This window comes from Dunckerocampus dactyliophorus, chromosome 1, assembly GCF_027744805.1.
Source record: "Dunckerocampus dactyliophorus isolate RoL2022-P2 chromosome 1, RoL_Ddac_1.1, whole genome shotgun sequence".
Lineage (NCBI taxonomy): Eukaryota > Metazoa > Chordata > Actinopteri > Syngnathiformes > Syngnathidae > Dunckerocampus > Dunckerocampus dactyliophorus.
Genome location: NC_072819.1, coordinates 43,274,103 through 43,286,994, shown reverse-complemented (window position 1 = coordinate 43,286,994; position 12,892 = coordinate 43,274,103). Strand labels below are relative to the sequence as shown.

The 12,892-nt window shown below is 39.6% G+C and overlaps 1 protein-coding gene across 2 annotated transcripts in view; it reads left to right on the top strand.

Annotated features, from left to right (window-relative positions):
* The first annotated feature begins 1,750 nt into the window (after window positions 1–1,750).
* nup210 (nucleoporin 210) overlaps window positions 1,751–12,892 on the top strand; it is a 36,185-nt gene continuing 25,043 nt past the window's right edge. For both annotated transcript variants that reach the window (XM_054791688.1, XM_054791678.1), the window contains exons 1-11: window positions 1,751–2,155; window positions 6,460–6,599; window positions 7,938–8,069; window positions 8,750–8,846; window positions 9,078–9,228; window positions 10,031–10,163; window positions 10,258–10,416; window positions 10,660–10,728; window positions 10,824–10,930; window positions 12,411–12,551; window positions 12,661–12,798. In XM_054791688.1, the coding sequence (XP_054647663.1) occupies window positions 1,995–2,155; window positions 6,460–6,599; window positions 7,938–8,069; window positions 8,750–8,846; window positions 9,078–9,228; window positions 10,031–10,163; window positions 10,258–10,416; window positions 10,660–10,728; window positions 10,824–10,930; window positions 12,411–12,551; window positions 12,661–12,798 (1,428 nt within the window). In that variant the 5' untranslated portion in view covers window positions 1,751–1,994. The remainder of the gene's footprint in view (window positions 2,156–6,459; window positions 6,600–7,937; window positions 8,070–8,749; window positions 8,847–9,077; window positions 9,229–10,030; window positions 10,164–10,257; window positions 10,417–10,659; window positions 10,729–10,823; window positions 10,931–12,410; window positions 12,552–12,660; window positions 12,799–12,892) is intronic.

Here is a 12,892-nt window from a genome sequence, read left to right as displayed (position 1 = left end):
CGTCCATCCATCCATTTTCTATGCCGCTTATCCTCACTAGGGTCGCAGGTATGCTGGAGCCTATCCCAGCTGACTTGAGAGGCGGCGGACACCCTGGACTGGTCGCTGAAACTATAGTGTTCAACCATACTCATCAACCCTCCCGTTTTCCGTGCGAAACTCCCTTATTTTGCCCATCTTTTCTGTTGCTCTCCCGTTTAATTGTCCTACAGGCGACAATAGCGACGGTATTCACACTTGAGCAACAGCCAGAGACTGTGCCAGGAATTCTGGGCCCTGGGAAAATGTCCCTTATTTTCAAATGCAAGGTATGTATTCACCTTTTTTCTAATTGAGTTTTGCAGAGTAAAAAACAAAAACAGAGCTTAGTTTGAGCCTGGAAAACATTCACAAAGAGAACTCAACTTCTTGTGCATGTTATGGATTGTCGCAAAACCAACTTGTTAACCACTTCAACTTTCAATTCGTGATGTGTCGGTCATGAACGAATCGGCTCTAAGAGCCGCCTCTTTGAAAAGAACGTCAGGAGCCGGTTTGCGTCTTTCGGAGCCAATTGGGAGCGATTACTTTTTTCCTTGTTTTTTATGTTAGAGGTGAATGTCTTTGGCCAAGATGTGTGGCAACGTATCTGTGTCCACACTGAGCAGGGGGAGGGACGGGGTTCAACACACGCTGTGGTGCTCTTTCTTTGTGAAAAATTTGCAAGAGAAATTTGCAATAGATTTTGATGGTCTCTCTGTCTGTCTATTGAGATGGGTCTTTCTTTTTGTATTTATGTATTTTATAATGTATTTTTGGAGATGCTCATCCATCCATTTTCTATGCACTTCGCGGGTATGCTGGAGCCTATCCCAGCTGACTTCGGGCGATAGGCGGGGTACACCCTGGACTGGTCGCCAGCCAATCGCAGGGCACACATGGACAAACAACCATTCACAAACACTCACATTCATACCTATGGACAATTTAGAGTCTCCAGTTAACCTGACATGCATGTTTTTAGAATGTGGGAGGAAACCGGAGTACCCGGAGAAAACCCACGCACGCACGGGGAGAACATGCAAAGTCCACACAGAAATGCCCAACGGAGATTCGAACTCGATTTCCGGACTGTGACTGTGTGGCCAACATGCTAACCACTAGGCCACAGTGCGGACCCATTGAGGCTTAAATAAACCATTTAAATAATAAAGATTTGATATCATGTATCATGTATTGATTTTTGACAATACACATGATTTGGTAATAAATTACTTTAAGACAACAAAAAAGGTCTGAGGAGCCACTTGGGACCGAAAGAGGCGGCTCTCATTTGTGAACCGAACAAAAAGAACCGTCTCTCTAAAAACAGCCGAGATTTCCATCTTTTCAACTGGAGACTAATATTGCTCACAATGTGTTTGTACTGCCCCCTAGCGGGCGATAACACTTTTACAACAGGTCCGAATTTCGAGTACCAAAAATCCAGAGGAATCTGGCGGTTTACAGTATATTAGCAGTGTTGCACATATAATAAATTAGTTTTTGCAACATTCAATGCGTGACCTGGCTGAATGACTCAAATTTAGTGTGTAATACGTATTTCTAGTATTGTAACGTAAAAAACTGAGTTACTTGAATCAAATTACTACAATTGGATAGCAAATGTTTGACATTCTATCGCCTGGCTTTCAACAAATGTGCTTGTAGCTTTAAGAAAACGCGTCATTCTTCCTGTAATGTGACGTGACCTCACTCCCGGCATGCTCTTATCAAGTCCAATAGTTGCTAATGGCGGGTACTCGGCATGTATTTAGCTAGGTTTGCGCGTGTTGTGTTTTTGAGTTTCAGAATCAAGTTCAGTAGTTCTATCTTCGGTACAGAGAGCCACACTTCCGCCAGTGTTGCGCGGAATAGTAATGTTTTAGTGAGACGGAAGAAGTTGTGGTCCCAAGTTACGGTCTCTACCCTTTAGTTGCCCTATCAACAAATGTTCATTATTTCATTTAGCGGAAATGCTTACACTCAAAGAGTTCGCGTTAGTGTGTCTGTCATTAATATGCCCGTTGCAGACCACTTGGGCTTCCAGGCTAAATATGCCCAAAGTGTTGCTGCCGCTGGCCAGGGGTACAAGAATTAACTTCACACTGGAAACCACCGACGGTTGCTACAAATGGTAAGTAGATAGTAAGGACATGCTCGCTGAGGGAGTGTCATATTACATCCTGCACATGGCCTCAATGTGTGTGTGCGCGCCTCAAAATAGCCTGAAACAGATCTCTTGTCAGCATTACTTTCTTTGTGCCTTTATCTGAACCTTTGTAACATTCCTTCTTTTCATCTCGTTTACTTTCGTTAGATTATATAGAGACATCCCTCATAAGCAGGAAGTAACCTTGAATAGAAGTCTCATGGAAGGCATTCTCCAATATCCCTTAGAGATCCATGGATAGATCCTTTGATAAATCCCAGAGAGGTGAAACATTCATACTGTACATGCTACACGCAAACACAGTCAGCAGTGTGCCGTCATTATTAAGGCTTGAAGGATTTTTCAAGACATGTAAAGTAAAAAGTTGTTGCCTTGCTTCAGGGCACCTCTGTGTTGCTACAGAGGAACAGTGCAGTAATGATCTAAAACCAAAAGCACACAAACACCATAAAACACATGCATGCAAGATATGCTGCAAGTTCACGGAACTCAATCGAGGCTACTCGGTAGGGTTGGCTATCATTTGCATATTATCCAGTGCCGATGCCAAATTGATACTTTTGAAATGGTGCCGGTACTTTAGCAGTGCCCCAACCGGTACTCTAAAAATGAAAAACAAAAATCCCAATTTTGTACAAAAACAATGTCTTTTTCTTTTTACGGAATTTTCTGACATGCGAGTTGAACATAATAGTAATTTTAAAGTACTTGGATAATCGAACTAAAATGATAACCAAGTAATAAGTTCACCAATATGAAATTAAACAGACAACAAATTGTCGTAATTATCACAGCAAAACCAGCAACAATACAGAACACAAGGAATATGCCAAATTATCCAGATTTTACATTGCTTTAAGTCAGGGGTGTCCAAAGTGCAGCCGTGGCACATTGTAGAAATAAAATTAAGCAAAAAAAAAAAAAACAGCAAAAATGGGGAAAAATTGAGCACAAAGGCAAAATGTAAAGAGAAGAAGCTGAAATGTTGATCCTAATAATAAAACAAAGCTTTGTCTTTTAGTATGTATGTATATATGTATGTATACTGTATATATGTATGTATACTGTGTATGTATTGTATTGTATTTGTACTTTATTTATCCCACAGCGGGGAAATTCACTTGTTACAGCAGCAAGCATGATACGCAAGTAAAGAATACAGTGTAAAGAATACATAGTGACTACAACATGGTTCAGGTGGTGCAGGTGTTGTAGAGCCTGACAGCGGTCGGTATGAAGGACCCGCGGAACCTCTCCTTCTTATATGTATGTATATGTCTGTGTGTGTGTGTGTGTGTGTGTGTAGTGTGTGTATATATATATATATATATATATATATATATATATATATATATATATATATATGTATGTATACAGTATATATATATGTGTGTATATATATATATATATATATATATATGTGTGTGTGTGTGTGTGTGTGTATATATATATATATATATATATATGTATATATATATGTATATGTATATATATATGTATATGTATGTATATGTATATATGTGTGTGTGTGTGTGTGTGTATATATATATATATATATATATATATATATGTATGTGTGTGTGTGTGTATACTGTGTAAAATAAAAAAAATAAAAAAATACATATCATGCCACGGTGGCAGAGTGGTTGGTTGGCGATTGGCCACGCAGTCAGGAGATCTGGAAGATCTGGGTTCGTATCTCCATTGGGCATCTCTGTGTGGAGAGATGTTCTGCCTGTGCATGTTTTTTTTTCTCCTGAATACTCCAGTTTCCTCCCACATTCCAAAAACATGCATGTTAGGCTAATGGGCGACTCTAAATTGTCCATAGGTATGAATGTGAGTGTGAATGGTTGTTTGTCTATATGTGTCCTGCGATTGGCTGGCGACCAGTCCAGGGTGTACCTTACCCCTCTACCTACCTTACCTAAACTCAGCTGGGATAGGCTCCAGCATACCCCCTCAACCCTAATGAGGATAAGTGGCATAGAACATGGATGGATGGATAATATCAAAGCAGGCCCGTGTATCCTTTGATTTGCAGTGTGCGGCCCTCTGTGGTGAAAGTTTGCACACTTTAAGTGCATACATTCTGCATAATTTGAGCACAACTGATACACCATTCTGGATGTTGTTGTGGCTGTGTTGTTGATGTCCAGAATTCCGCTGTTCTCGCTCGGCGTCGGTGGATAATGAGGTTGAGTGTTGTGTGTAGGCCTCATGATAACAAATTTTGCTGGACGATAATTGTCCTACCAGTTGTCCATAATCAATATTATTGCCAACATTTTTTGAGACCATTTTTTCATTAATTATATGGCAGACTAATGAGAGTACATCGTATCAAAAGCAATAAAGTTTAATTTCTGAAGAGTATTAAACATTGTATTTGGAATGTCAAGAGCTTTTAAATAAATTAAACAAACAACATTATAAACTAAACAAAAAACCCAAAACAATAAAAAATAGACCATGTCTTTGTTTAAAAAAAAAAAACATTTCGGTAAAAACCACACACACACAGTTATGTCGTGTATTGTTAAACTAATGTAGGGGGTCATATTTGAGCTGGGCCACATATGTGTTGGCGGAATAAAATGCAATGTTTCTCATGTCCTTCAACACGTCTTGTTCCATTCGGTTATACAGTTCAGGAATTGCTGTTTGTGACAAGTACATGTATGTTCTCCCAGGCAATTAAGATTTCTTACATTTCCCGTAATGTTGGCTTTTCAACCGTATTGAAAGGTTACATTTCTTTTGCAATTTAGCGTGCGACACTGTCTGTGAGCACGCACCATTTTGCACTGTTTCATTTAATGTTTACTTTGCCGATCAAACGCCTCAGTAAGCGTTGACTGTCGGGACGAAGGCTCTGCTGCACTTCCACACCGGTGCTGTGGCATTTGGCTTAGAAACCATGGCTTTTGTGCGGTCATTCGTATTAGTGTTTGCTTGCTAACTTGCTGACTGCAAGCGCTCCACTCGCTGTGAACCACTCAGTTGTAGCCCCACCTCCACGTACTGGGGGACAAAGAGGCTGACAGGAGGGTTCAATCTCTGTTCATTCCACTATAGAACCAACGCGCACAGACACATGCAGAGTGAACGCCCTTGTCATCCAGCCTGTGTGGTACAGAAAGACGAAGAAAACAAACAGGCATATATGCACATGTCAATTTATCAAGGTGGCAAAATTATCGACTTAGTTTTTCTTAATCGTTTGATTAATCGATATATCCATTATCTTGACAGGCTTGGTTGTGTGTTGGTGTAGAGGTGTAGATAGTGACGGAGAAACGTTTGTGAGTTTACCTTGTTGGAATTGAGCACTGCTGTTGACGTGTTAAGGTCGGCAATAAAGTTTAATAAGAGTGTCACACTGTCTCTGTGGGGACGTTACATTACTTGCACAATATCACTTTCAAGCACTTGTTGCAGGTGGCTGAGTCTGCATTAATTTAGTACCGAAAGGATAATGACCGATAGCCGCTTGGCTTTCGGTCCCGCTACTGCCTACTACTGTACATCGGTTGGCACCGGAGCCATCACAATACCATGTTTCGATACGGATCCCTACTACCAGAGGTGCCAGAAGCATGCTACGCTAACATTAGCTACATAAATTGGTTGCTCTATAATACTGTAAAGTTGTGATTGTAAAATATTATGGCCAAGCGTTGAACAAAAACACCCTTTCATTCAGATAATTTTCTTCTGGGCATCAAGATGGACACCCTTAAGGTCTGGCTGCCCTGGTAGCCTGGCAAATTTCCATTTTGTTCTGTGGACTTGAAGCATTTCTCTCTTGCAGTTGTTTAGGGACTCATGTGTGTGTTTGTGTGTGTGTTTGTCATTTGCAGCCTTTTTCTTTTGTATTTGTTTTTGCTCTTGCAGCATTTATGTGACTGCAACATTTTACATTTGCAGCATTTTCTCATTACATACATGTGTTTTATGGTGGTTGTATGTTTTTTTGGTTTTGGATCATTTCCGTGTTTAGAGAGCTTGAAGAGCCGTACTATTTTACATGGTATGGTACAAAATGGGGTTAATTCAGGAGGATGCTACATCAACAGACTGTCTGAACAGAAAGTTCAAGACTGGCAGAGAGAAGAGGCAGGATTATCATATTAACATGAAACAACAGGACAGTATCGAAGGAGCTTAGTGTCTCTTGGGAAATCCCCCATACAGTCAAGGTGTAGTTTTAATCCCAAAGATACTGTACTGTGCTTAACCAGTATACTCTTGTCATGTTCTTCCAGGACTTCAACACGACCAGAAGTAGCAAGCGTCCAGCCTTTGGATGAAGAGATTGGGCAGGGATGCTCCAGGAGAGCGCTTCTCCAGGCTCTCTCCACCCAGCCCTCCAGATTGACCAGCATCATTCTGGCTGAAGATGTTGGTAAGTGTCAAAAGGAAAAAAAAAATTCTTTATGATTTTCCATTTATTTTTTTCCTACCTGGCTAACTAGTAACATTAGGTACACTGGCACAGTTAAAAATCTATCAACTTTTAGGTACACTGGCACAGTTAAAAATCGATCAACTTTTTTTTGCATATATATAACACAAACCATAGAAATACACATCTACAAGATTAAAGACTAATACAGTCTGGAGTTACATTTACACAATTTCACTCACATCATAAGTCAGTTTCACCTACGATTTCATCAAATTCATAATAAGAGTACTACTGTTTTCAGTGATGTTAATTGCGATGGTAAATGTCGATGTATCCTACATTACCCAGAAGGCTTAGCGCTCAAGGCGAAACCGGAAGTATATACGCTTTCATTGAAGCTACAAGCCAGTAAGGTTGATGTGCTCTGAGGGTTCATAGATGTTCCTAGATTGTTCAAGCAACAAACGTAACATTAAATCGAGCACTTGTAGTTGTATTGTAATTATGATGGTTTCAGCGGCACACTGATTGTGTATTTATGCACTACTTACGCATAAACCCTTTTACCTCCTCATAAGACTCCATGAGGATTTCCTCTTCTGACAGGGAAAGGACGCCGCTCTCGTTGCCATGGTGAATCAATGAATCTGTGATCGATAGCGGGGTCTATTTAAGGAAAACGCATGCAAGCACTAATCCGGGATTGGTTTCACCCGGCTTGATGAATCCGTGTCTGCTCATCCTGGCTTGGTCTTTGTGCAACCAATTCAGCCTAGACGCTCTTGTTTTCGATTGCTTGAACTCATCTCAGTCATTTATCCTGGATGTCTGAATCCTACTTTCGTGCAACGAGCCCAGGTTACCAAAATACTTGAACAAATAACACCTCAGTAAGATATAGGACAGTTATAAAGCAGCAAACATTAATAAACCTATTGTTAGCCATATAATGTTTAATCCCCTGAATCATTTTAAGTGTCTTTCTTCTTAATGCAAAAACATGTACTTTTTGTAACATGGTGCTCTCCTCAGTGGAGGAAATCTACACGATCATCAAATTATTTTCACACTGCAGAATATACCCCTTGCCCCATTCTCTTTATCTACTTATTGTGCAATTCATTTTGCAATGTTGTCACATAAGGGTGTTATACTGTTATGACAACGTAAAATTGTGCAAGGTATTAAAACAAAACTGGTACTCTCACATCCTTTTTCAAAAGTGTTGTGCAAAAACATATGGGCTCCTCTGTCCAACCAAGTCTTACCTAGATCAGCTTTACTCTTTTTGCGCTCGTCCAGTACTTACGTGCATTGTATCTTGTCCATTCTCAGTGACAGGACAGGTTCTGCGCTGTGATGCAATCGTTGACGTCATCAGTGACATCCAGATTGTGTCGACCACCAGGGAGCTCCACCTGGAGGATTCACCGCTTGCACTTGAAATTCATGCACTGGACTCTGAAGGTGTCGACAAGATAAGGCTCTTCTCATTATTATAGCCTGCTGGTGATTCTTAAATACTTCCTTTTCATCAAGAGAAGAAAAATTAGCAAACCCCAGCTCGTCCTGACCTATATACTCCTAGGTACAATTTACACTACGTATTTGTGTTCATAAACACATAGTTTCCCAAGTCACTCCTCTATTGCTTATTTGCTCCTGTTAAAAATTGTCAGAGTAATGTCTGATTCCCCCCCCCCCCCCCCCCCCCCCCCCAGGTAGGTTTTCTCTCCATTCCTGACCTGATTTTGTTTATTTTTTTCCACTAGTTCCATTTAAGGCAAAGTCACTTCACTAAACGAGCTGTGGCTCCAGTCGGATGCTTTCTGTTTAAGACTCCAGGGTATCATGTTTTATGTTTTGCTGACTTTGGCCTTTAGATTAATTATTTGGAGTAAATTGTAGAAGGATGTTAAGGAGCCTGTAATCAAACGACTATTGGTTTTGTTCTAGCTAATTTAGCTGCCAGGAGCTGTCCGGTGAATGTGTTCAGAATCCATTATGTCCAGACGCATATTGATCTGAGAAACAAATATATGCAAATATCCCCCTGTTCCGTTCTTACTTACCCCCTTGTTTAATCTGCACTCTATTGTTTGTGCATAAGGAAAATGCATGAATTCATTTTTTTCTGTCTGTTACAGGAAACACCTTCAGCACTCTTGCAGGTCTGATGTTTGACTGGACTTTAGTAAAAGATGTGGATGTAAATGGATTCTCTGATTCTTCTAACTCTTTACGGTGGGTCTTTATTTACTGTCTGCATTGTCTAGAAGCAAATCGAACATGGAGTTTCATAATTGATTCTAATGTTTCCTCTTGAGATGCAGAATAAACCAGTATTTTACATTATCTTCCTTCTGGTCCAATGCAACGGACTGCTAAAGTAACTTGGTCTTCTCTGTGTGTGTGTGTGTGTGTGTGTGTGTGTGTGTGTGTGTGTGTGTGTGTGTGTGTGTGTGTGTTCACAAGGGTTCTGAAGTTTTCTGAGTCGACATACACACCTCCTGGATACATATCTGAAATGGAGCGTGTTGGCAAACAGGGCAATATCATTTTGGTGTCGGGCCTGAAAACAGGACATGCTAAAGTCAAGGCCAAAATACAAGAACCACTATATCAGGTAAGAGAGTTTTCCAGCATTAAGTAAAAAAAATATTGAAATATGTGTGCGAGTCTCCAACAGCCTTCAGGTTTTCCTGGTCTGTTAGAAGACAAGAAGAATTGAAATTGTGGCCTCTGTGTGACCGCAAACCTTTAGTGATTTAGAGGTCTAAAAATAGCAAGGAGGGTTAATGATTCATCCCTACCTGAATTGTAATTTCAGAAGTTGATGGCCACTGTATGACAATCATAAAAAGAAAGATGACTTGAATTAAAAAAAAAAAGGTGCAAACGATACAAATGTGTGATTTGTTTAGAAAATGTTATTTAATTTGATCCATTTTAATAGTTTCTAATTTAGGATAACATATTTTGTTTAGCTTGATTTTTGCCCAGATTACTTAATGTAATACTGGAACCCATTTTAATTTTTTTGCTTGAAAATTCCATATAAGGTCAAACAATAGCTGCACAAGGCGAAGTTAAAAAAAAAAAAATAAATATAATAATGAAAGTATAACTACAAATACTCCAACATACTTTAATGATGTGGGCCAGTCATGACTCAATAACCGCACATTATTCTTTAACATATAAAGTGTTTTATGGATTGAGCAAGCATGGGTTGAGGAAGTCATGTAAACAAATGGAAATAAAGTCTTATACTCTCCATGTAGCATTCCACTTGCTCCTACTTCTATGTAGTGTGGTACTGAAACATGTGCCCATTTTCTCAAGCCATGTAATATGGTAAATTCACTTACACACTGCCATGTCAGTCTGGAAGCTTATGCTCTGTTGCTATGGCATCCGTGCTACAGGATGTGCATGCAGCTGAGGTGAAACTACTAATTTTAGAGAATATCTTGCTGAGCCCTGCATATGATGTCTACCTCCTGGCCGGAACCTCAATCCGATACCAAGTCCTGAAGATAAGACAGGGCTCAATAACAGGTAAGAGTGTTGATTGTGGCTCTCTGTTGAGGGTCTGGGTTAAACTGAGCTCCTATGCAAACTTGTGCTCTGTTTTTTTTTTTTTTTCCTCAAGAGCTCTCAATGCCTTGTGATCAGTATGAGCTGCATCTTCAAAACAGTGTGGTTGACCCGAGCAGAAACCCAGACATTGCCGTTGCCCGTCTGGATCAAAGAACCTCTACAGTTACAGCTCTTCAACTGGGACACATCAATGTGGTGCTCGACCATAAAAGTATCCGTCTGAAATGTTCTCGCTTCGCACAGTTGGAGGCTTAATAATGTGCTAATGGGCTGTACTAGACCGTGACCTCTTCTGCCGCTAATGTACAGTCTCACTTGTGTCGTTCAGCTGTACTGATGATGATGTTTGGTTTTCAAGCTGCTAATCTGATTTAAATGTTAACAAGGGGAAGTATTGTGTAAGTATTGAGCTGTACAGTGTCTGGTTTTATTTTCCTTACACTTATCTATTTAGGTCTTCGAATGCAAGGGGTTTTTCGCCTTCCCAACAGCACTCTGTTTGTGGTTGACCCTGGTTACCTCGGTTAGTTGCTTCACGCCCTTTTATCTCTTTGAAGGGAAAAGTGTTTTTCAATAGAATGTTGTTGTTTTTTTAAATCTCTGTTTTATTTCGTTTAGGTTTTAAAATTCATCCAGGAGATAGTTGGGTTTTGGAAACAGGCCGAGAGTATGACATCCTGATTGAAGTATTTGATAAATCTGGAAACAAAATGTACCTCTCTCATGTAAGTAAAACTCGATAAAAAGGATCATTTTCACTGTACAAGTAAATTCTGAATTTGCATTATGTTTCTAAGAATCGAACGAAATACTAATACTAATAGTAGTATTATTATTAATACTAAAAGAAATTAATAATATAATAAAAAATAATAAAAAATAATATAATAAAATACTAGCAATAACCTTTTTATAGTAGATGTTTTGCTTATAGGGATGGGTACTGAAAACGGTACTTCTATAGGCCCCAACCAAATGTTGTCAGTACAACCGAGCACCGATTCATGTAAAATCTTAACTTACCACGTTTTGGTACCAAAACGCCAGTCTCTGTGGAGTGCTATCGCGCTACTCCTAACAACTTTCAATTCACAAGTAAAGACTACAAAGCCAGAAGGAGGAGGAAATGTTTACACCAACAAGGAGACAAATTAGAGCCACAGAAGCTTAAATAACACATTATTTAAGTACAGTTGTCCACAGTTAATTGATTCCAGACCCGGCCGTGATAAGTGAATTTCTGAAAAGTAGGATTCAATATTAATTAACGGAATGTTTTCTTAGTTAGAGCATATAGTATAAAACCTGTTAATGACTTTTTAACTACAGTTTTAAACATCATTAGAGCCCAGTAGACATGAAATAACACCTTTATGCTGCTATTTGTCTTTGTTTACACCACATTGCGCAGACTACGGGATCACTGCAGGGACATAACAGACGGCCGGCACTAGCATAGCAAGCTACCGAGATAACTAGTTGGCATCTCCAATTTATTTCTTCTGAACTTTAGTGTTTCAAACTGAGTAGGTAAGAAGGACAAAGTCAGAAGCCAAAAACATACCACTTCCACACAGAAAGGGAGGCGAACATTTTTTTCACTCTATCCTGTCGGATATGCCATGGCTGACTACATGCAGTGTGAAGGTAATGTAATATAATGTCATGTCTCGTCAATGTAATATTAGCCATAACATAAGCCGCAATGTATCGAGGGATGACTGTATATGGATATAATCAAAACTACCTGTTTTGGTCAATGGTCAAGAAGACACTTTGAATACGGGACATGATGCCAGTGCATGGTGTATAGAAACGACCATATTTTAACCAAACCAAATCACTAAAACAAATAAATTAAAATGGACTGAAAAATCATACATGTGTATTTAGTTGTCACTGATTAGTATACACAAACTAACAGGTCGGCAGATGGTTTTATAAGTATGTGAGAAAGTATCCAACATCTTGAGTGGTAATAAATGCTAATTTCCTTTTTTCTTTTTTCATTTAATAAATGGTGCCCGGGAATTGGTACCAGTATCGTATCGGTTCAAATGTGAAAGGTACCCATCCCTATTTGCACACAAATTGCACATTTTTGATTACAGATGACATCTTTTCTACTGTTTTGTCCTTCTGTAATTCAGTGTAACTTGAAGCACAACTGATGATGTTGCTTTTTCTTGTTTCTCTTTTTGGCAGAATATCCGTATTGACTCGGTTTTCCCTCTGGAACACTTTGAAATCCTGCACTCTTCCCTCAATGGTTCATTTCATCATGTCAGAGCTCTAAAAGAAGGCCTTACCCTTTTTGATGCTACCTTAAGAGCTGTGGTGGATGAAGTGAGTGTGGTATCTTGGGTACTCAACTGCAGTATCACAAACATTCTGTCCACTTCTGCCAATTCAGGAGAGCGTGTGATCATTTTCTATGACTTATGTTTTGTTTTAGAGAGGTGGGGTCTACCCGCTTGTCACCCCAATCCACAATGAACAGGATGTGGAAATTTATAAACCCATAGTTCTTAGTCCCAGTATTCTCACATTCCCATGGCAACCCAAGGTCGGCGCTTATCAGTACACAATTAAGGTACAGTTCATTAGTATGTGAGAGATGCAGGCTTCAATGGCCTTTTAACGAGTTGAAAGCAGAAGCATTTTTGGTTATTACCCTTCATCCTGTC